This window comes from Rhododendron vialii, chromosome 12a (assembly GCF_030253575.1).
Source record: "Rhododendron vialii isolate Sample 1 chromosome 12a, ASM3025357v1".
Taxonomy (NCBI): Eukaryota; Viridiplantae; Streptophyta; class Magnoliopsida; order Ericales; family Ericaceae; genus Rhododendron; species Rhododendron vialii.
Genome location: NC_080568.1, coordinates 29,215,020 through 29,227,565, shown reverse-complemented (window position 1 = coordinate 29,227,565; position 12,546 = coordinate 29,215,020). Strand labels below are relative to the sequence as shown.

Sequence of the window (12,546 nt, the reverse complement as noted above, 5' to 3'; positions counted from 1 at the left end):
GTTGAACATGGGAAAGGGGGTAAGAACGGAGACTTGTTGATGATTCGGATATTCGTTCCGTTTTTTTCGACCTGAAGGCTGTTCGGATATTCGTTCCGTTTTTTTCGACGTGAAGACTGTTCGGATCAGCTTTTTTATTGCTAAGCTTAAAAGGATAGAGGAATGGGCGATCGGGCATAATAATTTTCCCTTGGGTTTCATAATAGAAGCTTCAGACTGCAGTGGATCTGGAAAGGGATTAAAAAGCCATAGCAACTATCGTGCCACCAAAAATTAGCGGGCTAAAGCCGAACAGAGGAGAATGACCAAATTCGAGAGCCGTCGGCACAACTCGAACTTGGTACCTCTTATCCCCACCCAAACCCAAAGGGAGTAAGCCTTGACCAACTTAGCCATAGGCTATCACCCCTGATGGTAGGGCTGTTCGAGCCAACTTATATATATGTCGATTAATTTATCCTCGTTATTCTTAAAGATACATCATTCACGTTGAGACGTCCGGACTAGGAAATCCACGTGAAATTGCTTATTTTGCAACTTGACTCGAAAAATCGAATCTTAATCAATTATATGAGGAGCAAATTTTCCAAACAAATCGGGAGATGCTGCTAAACTGGTGCTAAGCGGCATTGCTAAACTGGTGCTAAGCGGCATGTGGTCATTCATCTCGGCACGGACAATTCGAATTGAATCTGAGAGCATATATATATTTAAATCATTCATTACTCGGTCGAAATCCGAACCACTGATTGCCGAAATGAATGATCTGATCGATCGCCTCGCATCCGTTTTTGGCTGGGGTACTTGATTTCGGGGAGAAATGTTCGTTTCTTGATGATCTAGAAAAGGGGGAAAAGGTCTAGTGGGCCAGTCAAGTTGGGATTAGTGGCGGGTTGAGGTGGAGCCTTACGGGGCGGAATTGGGCCCACCATGGTGTGGAAACCGTGTTGGCGTTTGGTATGGAACCAACGGACGCTTCTCGCAACCAACTAAAACCGGCTTTTTTTGGTTTTATTTGTTCGTGGAGCCCAGACGTGTTGATTTGTAGAATGGTGTGGAGGTGTCCAATGGACAGTTCAGTGCCGGTCGACCTATTTAATTTCGTACTTTATTGTGTCATGCCATGTCAAAATTACTCTAGACCCAACTTGCCTTGGGGCAGGGTGCGCTACAATCCGTGTCATGTCATGACTATCATGTGCCCCTGTCGTATTATGACCCCGATTAGTCGGGTCTCTTAAGGTTAAAAAAAATAATATAATAAGAGCTAAAAATTGTACGTGCGGACATACACTTTTAAGTGTTGAAACAAAGATTTGTCAATTTGTAAGAGCCAACATGAAATGGACATTACTTATCTATGTTATGATGGTTTTGTAACTATATATTAACGAGTCTTGAATTGTACATTTGGCCGGAGTCGTATACTGGTGACAATAAAAGAAGTACTAAGAGAATCAATATTTCAAAACTATCAAAGTTAACCAATTTATCATGGAAAGAGCAAATCTCAATTTTACGCGATTGAATCAAATGGGTCAACTTCATTTCTACATAAAGAAAAGGGTACATTTTTGTGCTCGGGTGGTGATTGTGCACGTCACGTGTGGTGCTCATATTTTATTGTGTCCGTATCGACGCTCCAAAGTGATAGTCTAATCCAATCACTCAAGTGCGCGTGTCGTGTCAGCTCATAAAGTATCGTGTCTTGCTCACCGACTAGATTACATTTCGAGTTTGTTTGTATATCTATCATTCATTGAAAGAGAAACATGTAAAGTAAGTTCAAAATTATTTGTTCAATGTAGATATATCCATGTTTATACAAGTGTACTGTTATTGTTGTATGTTTGATATACCTTTTACATAATCAAGTTAATGATCCAAACAAGTGAACATTGGAGTTCAGTGGTACAAGCGCCTCTAAACTGTGCTTTGGTTTACTTATGAAAAAAAACTAGGGCTTTGGAGTTCAGTGATTTAAACAGGTTACTCTTTAAGTTTTAACATGTTAGTTATCCATGTAAAAAGCCAAGTTAATCAGATATCAGAAAGTGTTTCGTTGAACCATGTCTGTCATAGATAACCATACGATCATAATTGAAAATGGACCTTTAGAAATTCATCCGATTCTCTCGAGACAAATACGATTCATTTAGGTAACTATCAATGTCTAATCAACTTTTTTTTCCCCTCAATGTTCTGTTGATTGAAATCGTCAAAAGCTCGAATAATCAAAACACTGACTGTGGTGGGTGCTATTTCCCTTCTGTGGTGGTGATCCCATGAAGAAATCATATTATACGAGGATCCAATCTCATATTATATATAATTCGAATAACAAATGAGTTTGCATAACGAAAAGTAGTATATATGATAGAACTTGTATTGCCACATGGAGGAGAGAATACATGATTGAGTGAGAAGTACGATATTTCGAAGTCTTAATAAGTGGCCTCAGGTAGGTCCCAAGAAGAGTAAATGCCAAACGAGTTCAAAATTTGAACTTCAAATCGCCCTAACCTTGGAAAGTTTGATTATTCGAGGGACTTGACCAAGCCCATTCAAGTCAAGCCAGAGCATGCTTTGAAATCCATGCGGCGACAACTTATTATTCAAGAGGGTTCATTCACTGGTCACAAGACTCACAACTCTAGAAAACGGAATGGGGATGTTGCCAAGCCCCTGCAGAGCGGCCACTCACCTCGGCAATTGACGGAATCGGAGTAAATGGGTGGTTCAAATTTGCATGCGCTCAGATTCGATTCGAGTCGTTCCTGCCGAGATGAATGACCAGATCAGTCGCTCTGCACCCGCTCAGCAAAAGTTTCTCGATCAGCAGCATTCCCGAACCCGACACCCATGAAAAATAATACACGACACGCCAAATTTTTTAGCCCTTTTAGATGTAAAGAAAGAAACCCTACTTTAGCCATCGATAGTAGGGACCTGGGAGCATGTTCTGTTGTGTCTCTGTAACAAGATTTATTTGAGACTTAAAAAATTTGATATGAACCATCTAACAAAATTGAAAATCAAATTCATCAAACATCGGTAACTACATCATCAACGTGCAATCCAAAATCATATTTTCTGTTCAATTTTTTGAGAACAATGATGTCCTCGGTTGAGTTATCAATGTGCGCTAAACTTGATTTTGATCATTTGATCTTTTCGCCAAACTCTACAAGATGAACAGTGTATATCAAAACTTTTTGCTCGGCATACATAAAATCTGTTGCCCTTCCTCCGGCTAGCTAGTATCTACCCCATTTAGAGAGGACCTGACTTTTCATTTAAATCTTACTCAAATTTTATTTGGTAAACATTAGCAAGTTCGATGGCTTATTCCTTGAGTGGAGGTTAAGATATGTAGTTCAAAATGAGATGCACATCCCCAAAACATGCACTTTCACGAGAAACGTACAAGTGATCATTTTTAGCATTTTAATGCGTTTCCGTAGAACACACGCTAACGGAATCCTGAACTCTATATTCGAAATTGTCAAAACAAGAAAAAAGACAGAGGTGAAGAATGGAAATTGTGCCTAAAGAGTTAACTCGGTAAGCCAATAATCCATTCATGGCCTAAATTCATTGTTGATTGAAAGTTAGGTATCTAATCTAAATCAACTATGTCCTTAATTATGCAATTTAATTATCGAATCCGAGGATTATTACGTGCTTAACAAAACTCTCCAAAAAAAATATGATCACTCTACTGGATGGATCATGGATGACATCGTCGTTCTCTCCAAGTTCAGGCATGTCTGATTATATTGTACAGAGGGATTTATAGCTATAATTTACTTCCTTTGAACTACACTCAAAAATTTTGTTCTATTTGCACTTGCAATTTGATTTCTCCAACCACTGGAGGTGGTTCCCAAAGATGGCAAATGGTGTGAGGGCGAAACTCCACTCAACACACGGTCACGAGTTTGAGTCATGTTTACGGGTAGTAGTCCTTGTGAACCGTATGCTGTGTATTGTGAGCATCATCTGTTTAACTTGTGCCTTGAAAGGTGACAAACTACCTTTCCATGGACAGGGGTTACTCCCAGAGGCACCCATGTAAGCTTGGCTTCTTCAAAAAGTGGTACTGATCAACTTACTAGCGGAACATGCCATGACGGTTGAGAACCTCGTTTCCTTAAGAGAGATTACGACTCTGGCTTTCTCTTCCCAACCATTTTACTAAGGCCTTATTCCGCTAAGAGAAATAATTATTTATTTCTCAAATAAATACTTATTTTTTGAATTGAATGTGATGTATTATTAGAGAATGATCTATCTCATAAAAAAAAAAATAAATACTTAAAAAAAATAAGAACATTGGTTAAACGGGGCATTCACCGAGAAAATAAAAAACAAAAATGATTTCTTCATCATTGGAGATATTTTCTGTCTGATTAAAAAAACAAAACTTTACTTAGGAGATATTTTCCGCTTTCCCACGGTAGTCGGTAGCTGGAAAGTGAAGCTGAGGAAGCAAAAACGAATTTTTTCCAAAACAAATCGACCGAATCAAAGAGGGAAAGGAAGAAAGTAAAGAAACTTTCGTTTCCAATCTCCTACAAATTCGCACCTTTCTCTCCAAACCCTAGCTGCTTCCGTCCCCTGCGAGATTTTCCCAGTAATGAACCCTCACGACCACCGTTACGCCGATCCTCTCTCCTACCACCCTCGTCGAAGGTACGCTCGATCCCTGCTTCAGATCTATCTTTTCCTTTCACACACGCATATATAATATACTTGTATCTGCATACAGTAACAGATTTCTAGTACTTTATGCTCGCGTGTGTCAATTTTGCGATTGGCCGTGTTAACCTTTGTGTGTTTCAAGGGTAGTTGAATGCTTTACCTTGGGTGTTATTGTATTTGCAGTGACCTAATGGGGCCGGTGCCTCCGGTGGTGCCCCCGGTGATGGGGGGTGGTCCTGCTGCGTATGGCCGTGGCAGTCCTGCTCCTTACGGGGCCTCCGAAGTGCCCTATGCCGCTGGTGGAAGAGGGGCTAGAGGTGTTGCTGATTCGGCACACGGTGCTGGTGGCTATAATGGGTAATGTAAACTATCTCGAACCAATGCATATAGTATATTGTCGAGAGATAACGAATTGGTGTTAATTGGTTCTCTTCGTTGAGGTAGTGTTTGGTGCGCTGGAATGATTTTGTGAAGTAATGAATTGGTCGTATGGGCATTCACCGAAATTGGAGTGTGTTCAACTCTCTGTTACTTTTTAGTGAACTAAATTTTGGAGGAGGAATGCTCATAAGATTCCGGATTTGTTACAATGAACCAAACACTGTCTGTGTTCGATTGGCTTACAACTGTCCTCATATACAATGCACTCTGCATATTAGAGATGACAGCATTTTAACGTTGGAACTCTTCTACATGAGCTATTAAAAGCTTTAAATCATTAACTAACCTTTTTCACTAGTAGGTATCCGCCTTTTCAACCTCACGCTGGAAGAGGGTTTGACATAGGCATAGGTGGTGGTGGTGGAGGAGGAGGAGGTGGAAGAGGATATGGTGACGGAAGAGATGGAGGAAGGGGAAGTGGTCATGGTGGTTACGGTGGGAGGGGATTTGATTCTGGTGGTCGGGGAGGTAGATCTGGTGGTGGTTGGGGAAGCAGTGGGAGAGGTTTTGATGGAGGCAGGACTAGTGATAGGAGTTTTGATGGTGGCCGAGGTGGTAGGAGCTTTGGGGGTGGTCGTGGGAGGGGGTTTGACGGAGGTCGTGGTGGCGGCAGAGGTGGAGGTAGACATGGTGGAGTATCAAAAGGGGACTTGGACAATATTACTCTTCCGAAGCAAGATTTTGGCAACTTGGTCCCTTTTGAGAAGAACTTTTACATTGAGAGTCCTTCAGTGAGAGCAACGTCTGAACAAGACACAATGCTTTACCGTAGTAGACGTGAAATTACTGTTGAAGGTCAAGACGTCCCTAATCCAATTCGGGTATTCCAGGAGGCAAATTTTCCTGGTATTACTTTGACCTTATGGTTTTGATATTTAGCCATTGATTTTGAATTGCTGAGCTAGTGATTGATCTTATATTCTTGATAGATTACTGCCTTGAGGTTATTGCCAAATTGGGTTTTCTTGAGCCGACACCAATTCAATCTCAAGGATGGCCGATGGCCTTAAAAGGCAGAGATTTAATTGGCATTGCTGAGACAGGTTCTGGAAAGACCTTAGCATACCTACTACCCGCTTTGGTTCATGTCAGTGCACAGCCTCGTTTGGGTCGGTATATACTTTCTGACTTCAAATGGAATTTTTGTCCTTTTATTATTTGTTCATTCATGCTTATTGTATTGTAAACGGGATATGACATTTCAGCACAAGGTGACGGCCCCATTGTCCTGGTATTAGCACCTACTAGGGAATTGGCTGTTCAGATCCAGCAAGAAGCTTTGAAATTTGGATCACGTGCAAATATTAGAAGTACTTGCATTTATGGTGGAACCCCTAAAGGACCGCAGATTCGTGATCTTCAGAGAGGTACTTGTTCAATCCTCGTGGCTCCTTTGAAGTACTCCCTAGCTATCAAACTGGTCGCATATAGGTTGCTTGACAGAGTTTATGAGTTCATTCTTTGCCATGGCAGGTGTTGAAATTGTAATTGCGACACCAGGTCGACTGATAGACATGTTAGAAGCTCAGCACACAAACTTGAAAAGAGTGACTTACATTGCATTGGATGAGGCTGATCGAATGTTGGACATGGGTTTTGAGCCTCAGATCAGGAAAATTATTTCCCAGGTAGGGTTATTCCCCAGGCTGGTTGGTCCTAACTAGGTTAGAGACTAAGGCCCTTTTTATGCATTGTTAACCTCAACCTTTACTCAAGTCCTTTATTTCTATTTTTATCAGATGAGCTGTGGTAGTATCTTGGTTTGTTTGAGAAGATATTTCTTATATTTTCTACACTTTTTTTTTTCAATTCTTAATTGTTGGATCTTTTTTCAGCTCTCTCAGTATGCTTCCATGGATTTTTTTGGTTTTATCTAGCTCCTCTTTTAGCCAGTTACTTTGGACCTCAAATCTTGTAACCATAAATATAGTTCAAGTCTTAGGACCTAAGATCACTATCTGTGTGTATGCCAATGGACAGTAAAGCCGAAGAATCTTCACGGTGCTTCTAAAATGTTAGCTTGATCTCATTTAGTTTTGATTCAACTCACTGTGAAACTTGTCTAAGGATTTTGAATTTCCTAGTTATGAGTAAGTTTTGTTCAACTGGAGTTGAAGGTGCTTCTTTTGTTTGGTTCGAATCAAAGAAAACTATATTCTTATCGCGCTGGATGGAATCTGTTGGAGAACAGTATTGGCCAAAATCCTCCAAAAATGATGAGCATCCCAGATAGTTCGTTATCTTGACTGATTGGAATTGATTGTGCTGTGTACCCTTTGTTTTGTTTGAAAAGGATCAGAGCGGTACCAACAAGTACGGTACAGGAATGCAACCTTAGCAATAGCAACTCATAAACATTTTGGATGAAGAATTTTGTTGAGGATTCAGCATCAATGGGGGTAGATTTTTGCTAGTTGGTCATTTTGAGGGGTACTGGCTAGAGAGAACTTTGGAGAATGATGATGTGACTCAGACACTTAGAGATGTATGCCAGTATGTGTATATGGAGCTCTGAACCTGGATGAAGTTGTTGGCAACTTGGCATATTCTCAAAAGTTGACTCTTCCAACTTCTCCTGTGTATACGCTTGTTGTGGTGCTTGAACTTGCCTATCACCATTTATATGGTTTGTATGAGGTCTTTGTCGCTTAAATTTCTCCACCCCATATATCAGGGTGCTAAGAATTGCTAGATTCTGGTAGCAGCTTCCAATTCCAAACCAAAGACCACATACAACAGTTATAACAGATTCCTTTCTATATGTGCTTCTGCTCTGGTTCTTTGATGTAATATGACAATATTGTGAAAGATATTGGTGATTTAGGGCAACTTTAGATAACTCGGGGTATTGCTTACACCAATGGGAATTGTGGTGGTTTTTGGCTATGGAAAGTTTGCATGGTGAAGGTTAAAAGAGGAAGAAGTTTTCTATGATGTGGTGATGAATAGCTATGTAATTTGGATTGACTTTGTGGTAGCTTGGAAAAAAACAGGCTTTTTAAAGGGTTTAGATAGTACAATTTACTTTTTGACGGTTGAAGGCATCTAGTTAGGAGAAGGGATTAGGATTGAGTAGGCGTGGTTTGAGGGATTTAGAGGCGAATAAGTAGTCTGTTTTATGTTTGTGAATGTATACCACTAACTTGGGAATATTATCACAACTTTTGCGCTACGAACTTGTGAAGAAAAGAGGTGTTTCGCCCTCAAAAGGTTAAGGCTAATTCACACTCAAATCTCAAGATTTTCTAAATTAACTCTTATAGATTATCTGCATGTTCTTAGGCCAAAGGACTCTCCCTAGTCCTACCTCTTCTAGGACGAGGACTCAAAATTTCAAAACTTAGAATATTTGGGAACTCCAAATATTTCGTACACTGTCCATTGTTGAACCAGAGATGGGTTGTTTTTCAGAGGAGTTTTTTTTAGTTTTTAGGGCTATCCTTATTCCTGTTATACTCCCTCTGTCCCAAATTGGATGACAATTTTTGATATTTGTGTCAATTTCAATTTCTTATATCTTTCAATATGAATCTCAAAGAATATGCAATATGGATCTTGTTTGATAGTTCTCGATTAGTTTTATTATACAAAGTTTTCAAACTCATGAAAAACTTTATAGATTGAAAGATATAGACAATGAAAAATGACACAAATTTCAAAAATTGTCATCCATTTTAGGACGGAGGGAGTATTGATTAAGAATAGTTGAATGGTAGCTTGAGGCTCTTGGCATTGCAACTGCCGATGGACAGCTTATGGTGTACCGTTGAATGCTCTTTATCGTTTGAGGTCTTTTATGTGGAATGAAGTTTAGTTCTCTTCTCAGTGTTATGGTACTAAAACTAAACATCTACAATAATGTGTGATGGAGCTTCTTTCTTTGGTTGGTGTTATAACTTCTATACTGGCATTGGAATGATTATAAATTTTTCTTGTTTCATCCTGTTAAATATGGAAACTTCATAGCATAATTTTAATGGTGTTTTTATCTGTTACAGATCCGACCAGATAGACAGACATTGTATTGGAGTGCCACATGGCCCAAGGAGGTCGAAACTCTAGCTAAGCAGTTTTTGCGCAATCCATATAAGGTTCCGTTTTCCACATTTCTTAATTGAGTTTTCCATTTGTGCTTTTATAGGCATGAATCTACTACCCCTGATCTTTATTCCTCGAGTGTTATTAATTGGCTTCAAAATATTGTGATCTTGTTAGGTAATTATTGGTTCTCCACATCTCAAAGCAAATCAATCTATTAACCAAGTTGTTGAAGTTGTAACAGAGATGGAGAAGTACAACAGGTGAATTTATGACTGGTAGTTCATTGTTGATTTAAAGTTCAGACATTGTTGTGGTCTTTTTGAGTCAGTGTATTTTGTCCATGCAGGCTGGTCAGGCTGCTAAATGAAGTGATGGATGGAAGTCGGATACTAATTTTCACACAGACCAAAAAGGGATGTGACCAAGTCACTAGGCAGATGAGAATGGATGGATGGCCAGCTTTGTCCATCCATGGTGATAAAAACCAGTCTGAAAGAGATCGTGTCCTGGCTGAGTTTAGAAGTGGCAGGAGTCCTATAATGACTGCCACAGATGTTGCTGCACGTGGTCTTGGTAGGATTGCTGTGCGTTAGGACATAGGAGTTTTTAGTCTGTTGATTTAGGGTTTTGATATATTCTGGAGATAGGCGAGTCGGCCGGCTGCTGTCCACTGTCCTGAGAATATGATTTGTGGCTTGGGTGCAAATTGCGATGCCATCTTGTCTTGAGGCGCTCATGTGCATTTTTTCAGCATGGTCCTACTTCATGATATGATTACATGTCAGTTTTAGAAGCATCTTTTGAGGTGCAAAAATATTTTTATATTCTTGGAAATAAAAAAATTCAAATGAGAAAACTCTTTTTTTGAACGGAATGTTTTTGAAATGCGTTTTCAAGAATTTTGGTGGTGGTTGAAAAAACACTCAGAAATAGTTTGGAATTGTTTTTTAGTGGTAAACGAATTGAATTTTTGAAAACTGATAGTGTTTATTGCGTCGTGTTAGACTGTCCCATAAGACACTCTGCTTGCTACTACCTTGGCATTCCTCTTGTTAAGACGGACACTAGGAGCACTGTTGTACATTTTCCAGTGCTAATCTCTTGATTCGGGTGTACACATAACCATTATAGTACGAGGGCCACTACACATGGGGTAATTTTTCCCTTCAATTTTTCTTGTCTGTACATACGGACCTGGCTTTTATGGGATCATATCCTTCACCAAATTGCAAAAGATGGTATGGTTCCTTTGATTGGTCTAGTTTGCACCGTTGGAAGTCATCGCTACCCATCCACAGTTATGCAGTTAGTTGTCATGGCAGCCCGGTTAACTCATACAAGCTTATACATTGATGATGGCATATTAAAATGGATTTGGAAGTTGTGGAGGTGGTGGTGGAGCTGCTGCTCCTTATCCCTTCAAGGTTAAGGTGGGCACATTTACATGTTGAATGTGTTGTCTTAATAGTTGATCACTAGGATCCTAGGGATCCAGGGATAAGGCTGCATTTCATTTCCTCCATTTATTTTCGCTAAATCAGTAGTAATTCTATAAAGCTGACCTGTCCCTTTTTGCTCATAACAGATGTGAAGGACATAAAATGTGTTATCAATTATGATTTTCCAACAAGTCTGGAGGATTATGTTCATCGGATTGGCCGAACAGGTCGTGCAGGAGCTAAGGGAACCGCTTTTACCTTCTTCACTCTTGCAAATGCAAAGTTTGCGAGAGAACTCATTAAGATTCTGCAAGAAGCGGGACAAATTGTCCCCCCTTCATTGTCTCCATTGGCTCGCTCTGGTGGTTCAAATCTTGGAGGTAATTGTTTGAAGTTTCATCATCTCTTAACACCTTCTCTGTCCCAACTTGTCCATTCTTGGCAGTTCTGCCCTCTAATCGGATGAACAAATAATGTATTTCCGTTGAAAATTTTCAAATTTCACCTGTCAAAAGATATCAAGTAATTATTGTAGACATTTTCCAAACAGATATATGAAAGAATCAATGAGGAAATATTAGTATGATTTTTTGAGCTATCTGGGGTAGTGAAAATGCACAAAGTGGGACAGAGGGAATCTTGGGTCTCATGTTAAGGTACTATACTAAAATTTGTTCTCTGCTCTGTCAGGTGGCAACTTCCGTTCCAGAGGACGTGGTGGCTATGGCAATAGGCCTTTTTGATTTAGGGATCAAACAGTGTCCCAAACCAATGGCTACGGCACCATTGGTTTGGGCAAAAACAGATTTGGATTGGTTTTGGAAGATCTTTCAAGTTTTGAAAGAAGGCAACATGCTCATAAGGAGTAGCTCATTGATATTATGTCAGCTTTGTGACAGTCGGAACTTCAAATCTTGAACCTGGTTTGAAATGGGCATCTAGAACAGTTTCATGGCTGAATTAATTGTATACACTACTTGTGTTAATTTGCAGACTAAAGGAAGATGGAATGTGAATTTTCGAGTTTCCAAGTGATTTTTTGGGGCTTATTGAATGGTTCTGCCTTTGAGTTTTGTAGGATGAATAGTGAACCGTCTACCGCTAGTGTATGTGATGTGGATAATGGTGTGTTGGGGCACCGCCAAGACCACCATATAATTTTTCTTGTTAAGAACTGTTTCCCAGTAGCAGAGTTTGATTTTCCAAACCCAGACTGTGGTGGCTTGAAATGAGACCCATTGATACTGTTTTAACCCATCAAACCCAATCACATGCTTAACCTACTGATGGTGTTGGCTGTAAATGAGTCTCAATTCTGCCGTTTTAACCCATCAAAACCAATCAAATACGACTGTGAAGTTTAACTTCTTCTTAGGTGGAGTATTGATTATGATATGGCGGCCTAATGTGTATTCAACAATTGTCTGTTAGGGATTAGTTGAGGAGCATGTAAATTAGTCTGAACGCTCTGACCATTGAACCAAACAAAAAGAAAAGAAGAAGAAGAAGAGTCCAAAGCAGTTAAAAAGACAAAAATTATTGTAACCAGGTCATATGTTGTATTTTCCAGCACTCCATTTCATATCTAGACTTTAAAAACACATTCAAAATTTGTCAATTTGCATGTCGATTCAAACGTTGCTTGATACGCCCATGTGCTCTTGAGTATTCATAGGAAACAAATTACTCAAGCTCGACTCGATTGAAGATCGTTTGAAGTCTGCTTAGAAATAGATAAATAATTTACTGACTTGTTTATAGCCTATGGTTAAACAAAGCTGTTAAGTAGGATCTATTTTGAGTTTTCTTGGACCCGAAACAAAATTTTCAAATGCTGCCCTTCATCTCATTTAAAAATAAAAATTCAACTTCAAACCCAAAAAATATTACAGGTTTTTGAAAGTGTAAGTACAAAAAATTT

General features: G+C 39.5%; 1 protein-coding gene across 3 annotated transcripts; it reads left to right on the top strand.

Moving 5' to 3' along the window:
- Positions 1-4,447: 4,447 nt before the first annotated feature.
- On the top strand, positions 4,448-11,679 carry LOC131310896 (DEAD-box ATP-dependent RNA helicase 20). Of its 3 annotated transcripts, none has more exons than XM_058338155.1 (11): positions 4,448-4,695; positions 4,888-5,061; positions 5,447-5,991; positions 6,075-6,254; positions 6,351-6,512; positions 6,619-6,773; positions 9,144-9,236; positions 9,361-9,446; positions 9,533-9,759; positions 10,772-11,005; positions 11,316-11,679. In XM_058338155.1, exons 1-11 carry the CDS (start codon positions 4,640-4,642, stop codon positions 11,366-11,368), a joined length of 1,965 nt encoding a protein of 654 aa, XP_058194138.1. In that variant the 5' UTR covers positions 4,448-4,639; the 3' UTR covers positions 11,369-11,679. The 3 variants fall into 3 exon arrangements, 2 of the variants coding, with proteins under 2 accessions (XP_058194138.1, XP_058194137.1); XM_058338154.1 differs by having other exon boundaries at positions 4,499-4,695; positions 5,444-5,991; XR_009195334.1 differs by lacking the exon at positions 11,316-11,679 and having other exon boundaries at positions 4,497-4,695; positions 5,444-5,991; positions 9,533-10,616; positions 10,772-10,912.
- The last annotated feature ends 867 nt before the right edge of the window (positions 11,680-12,546 follow it).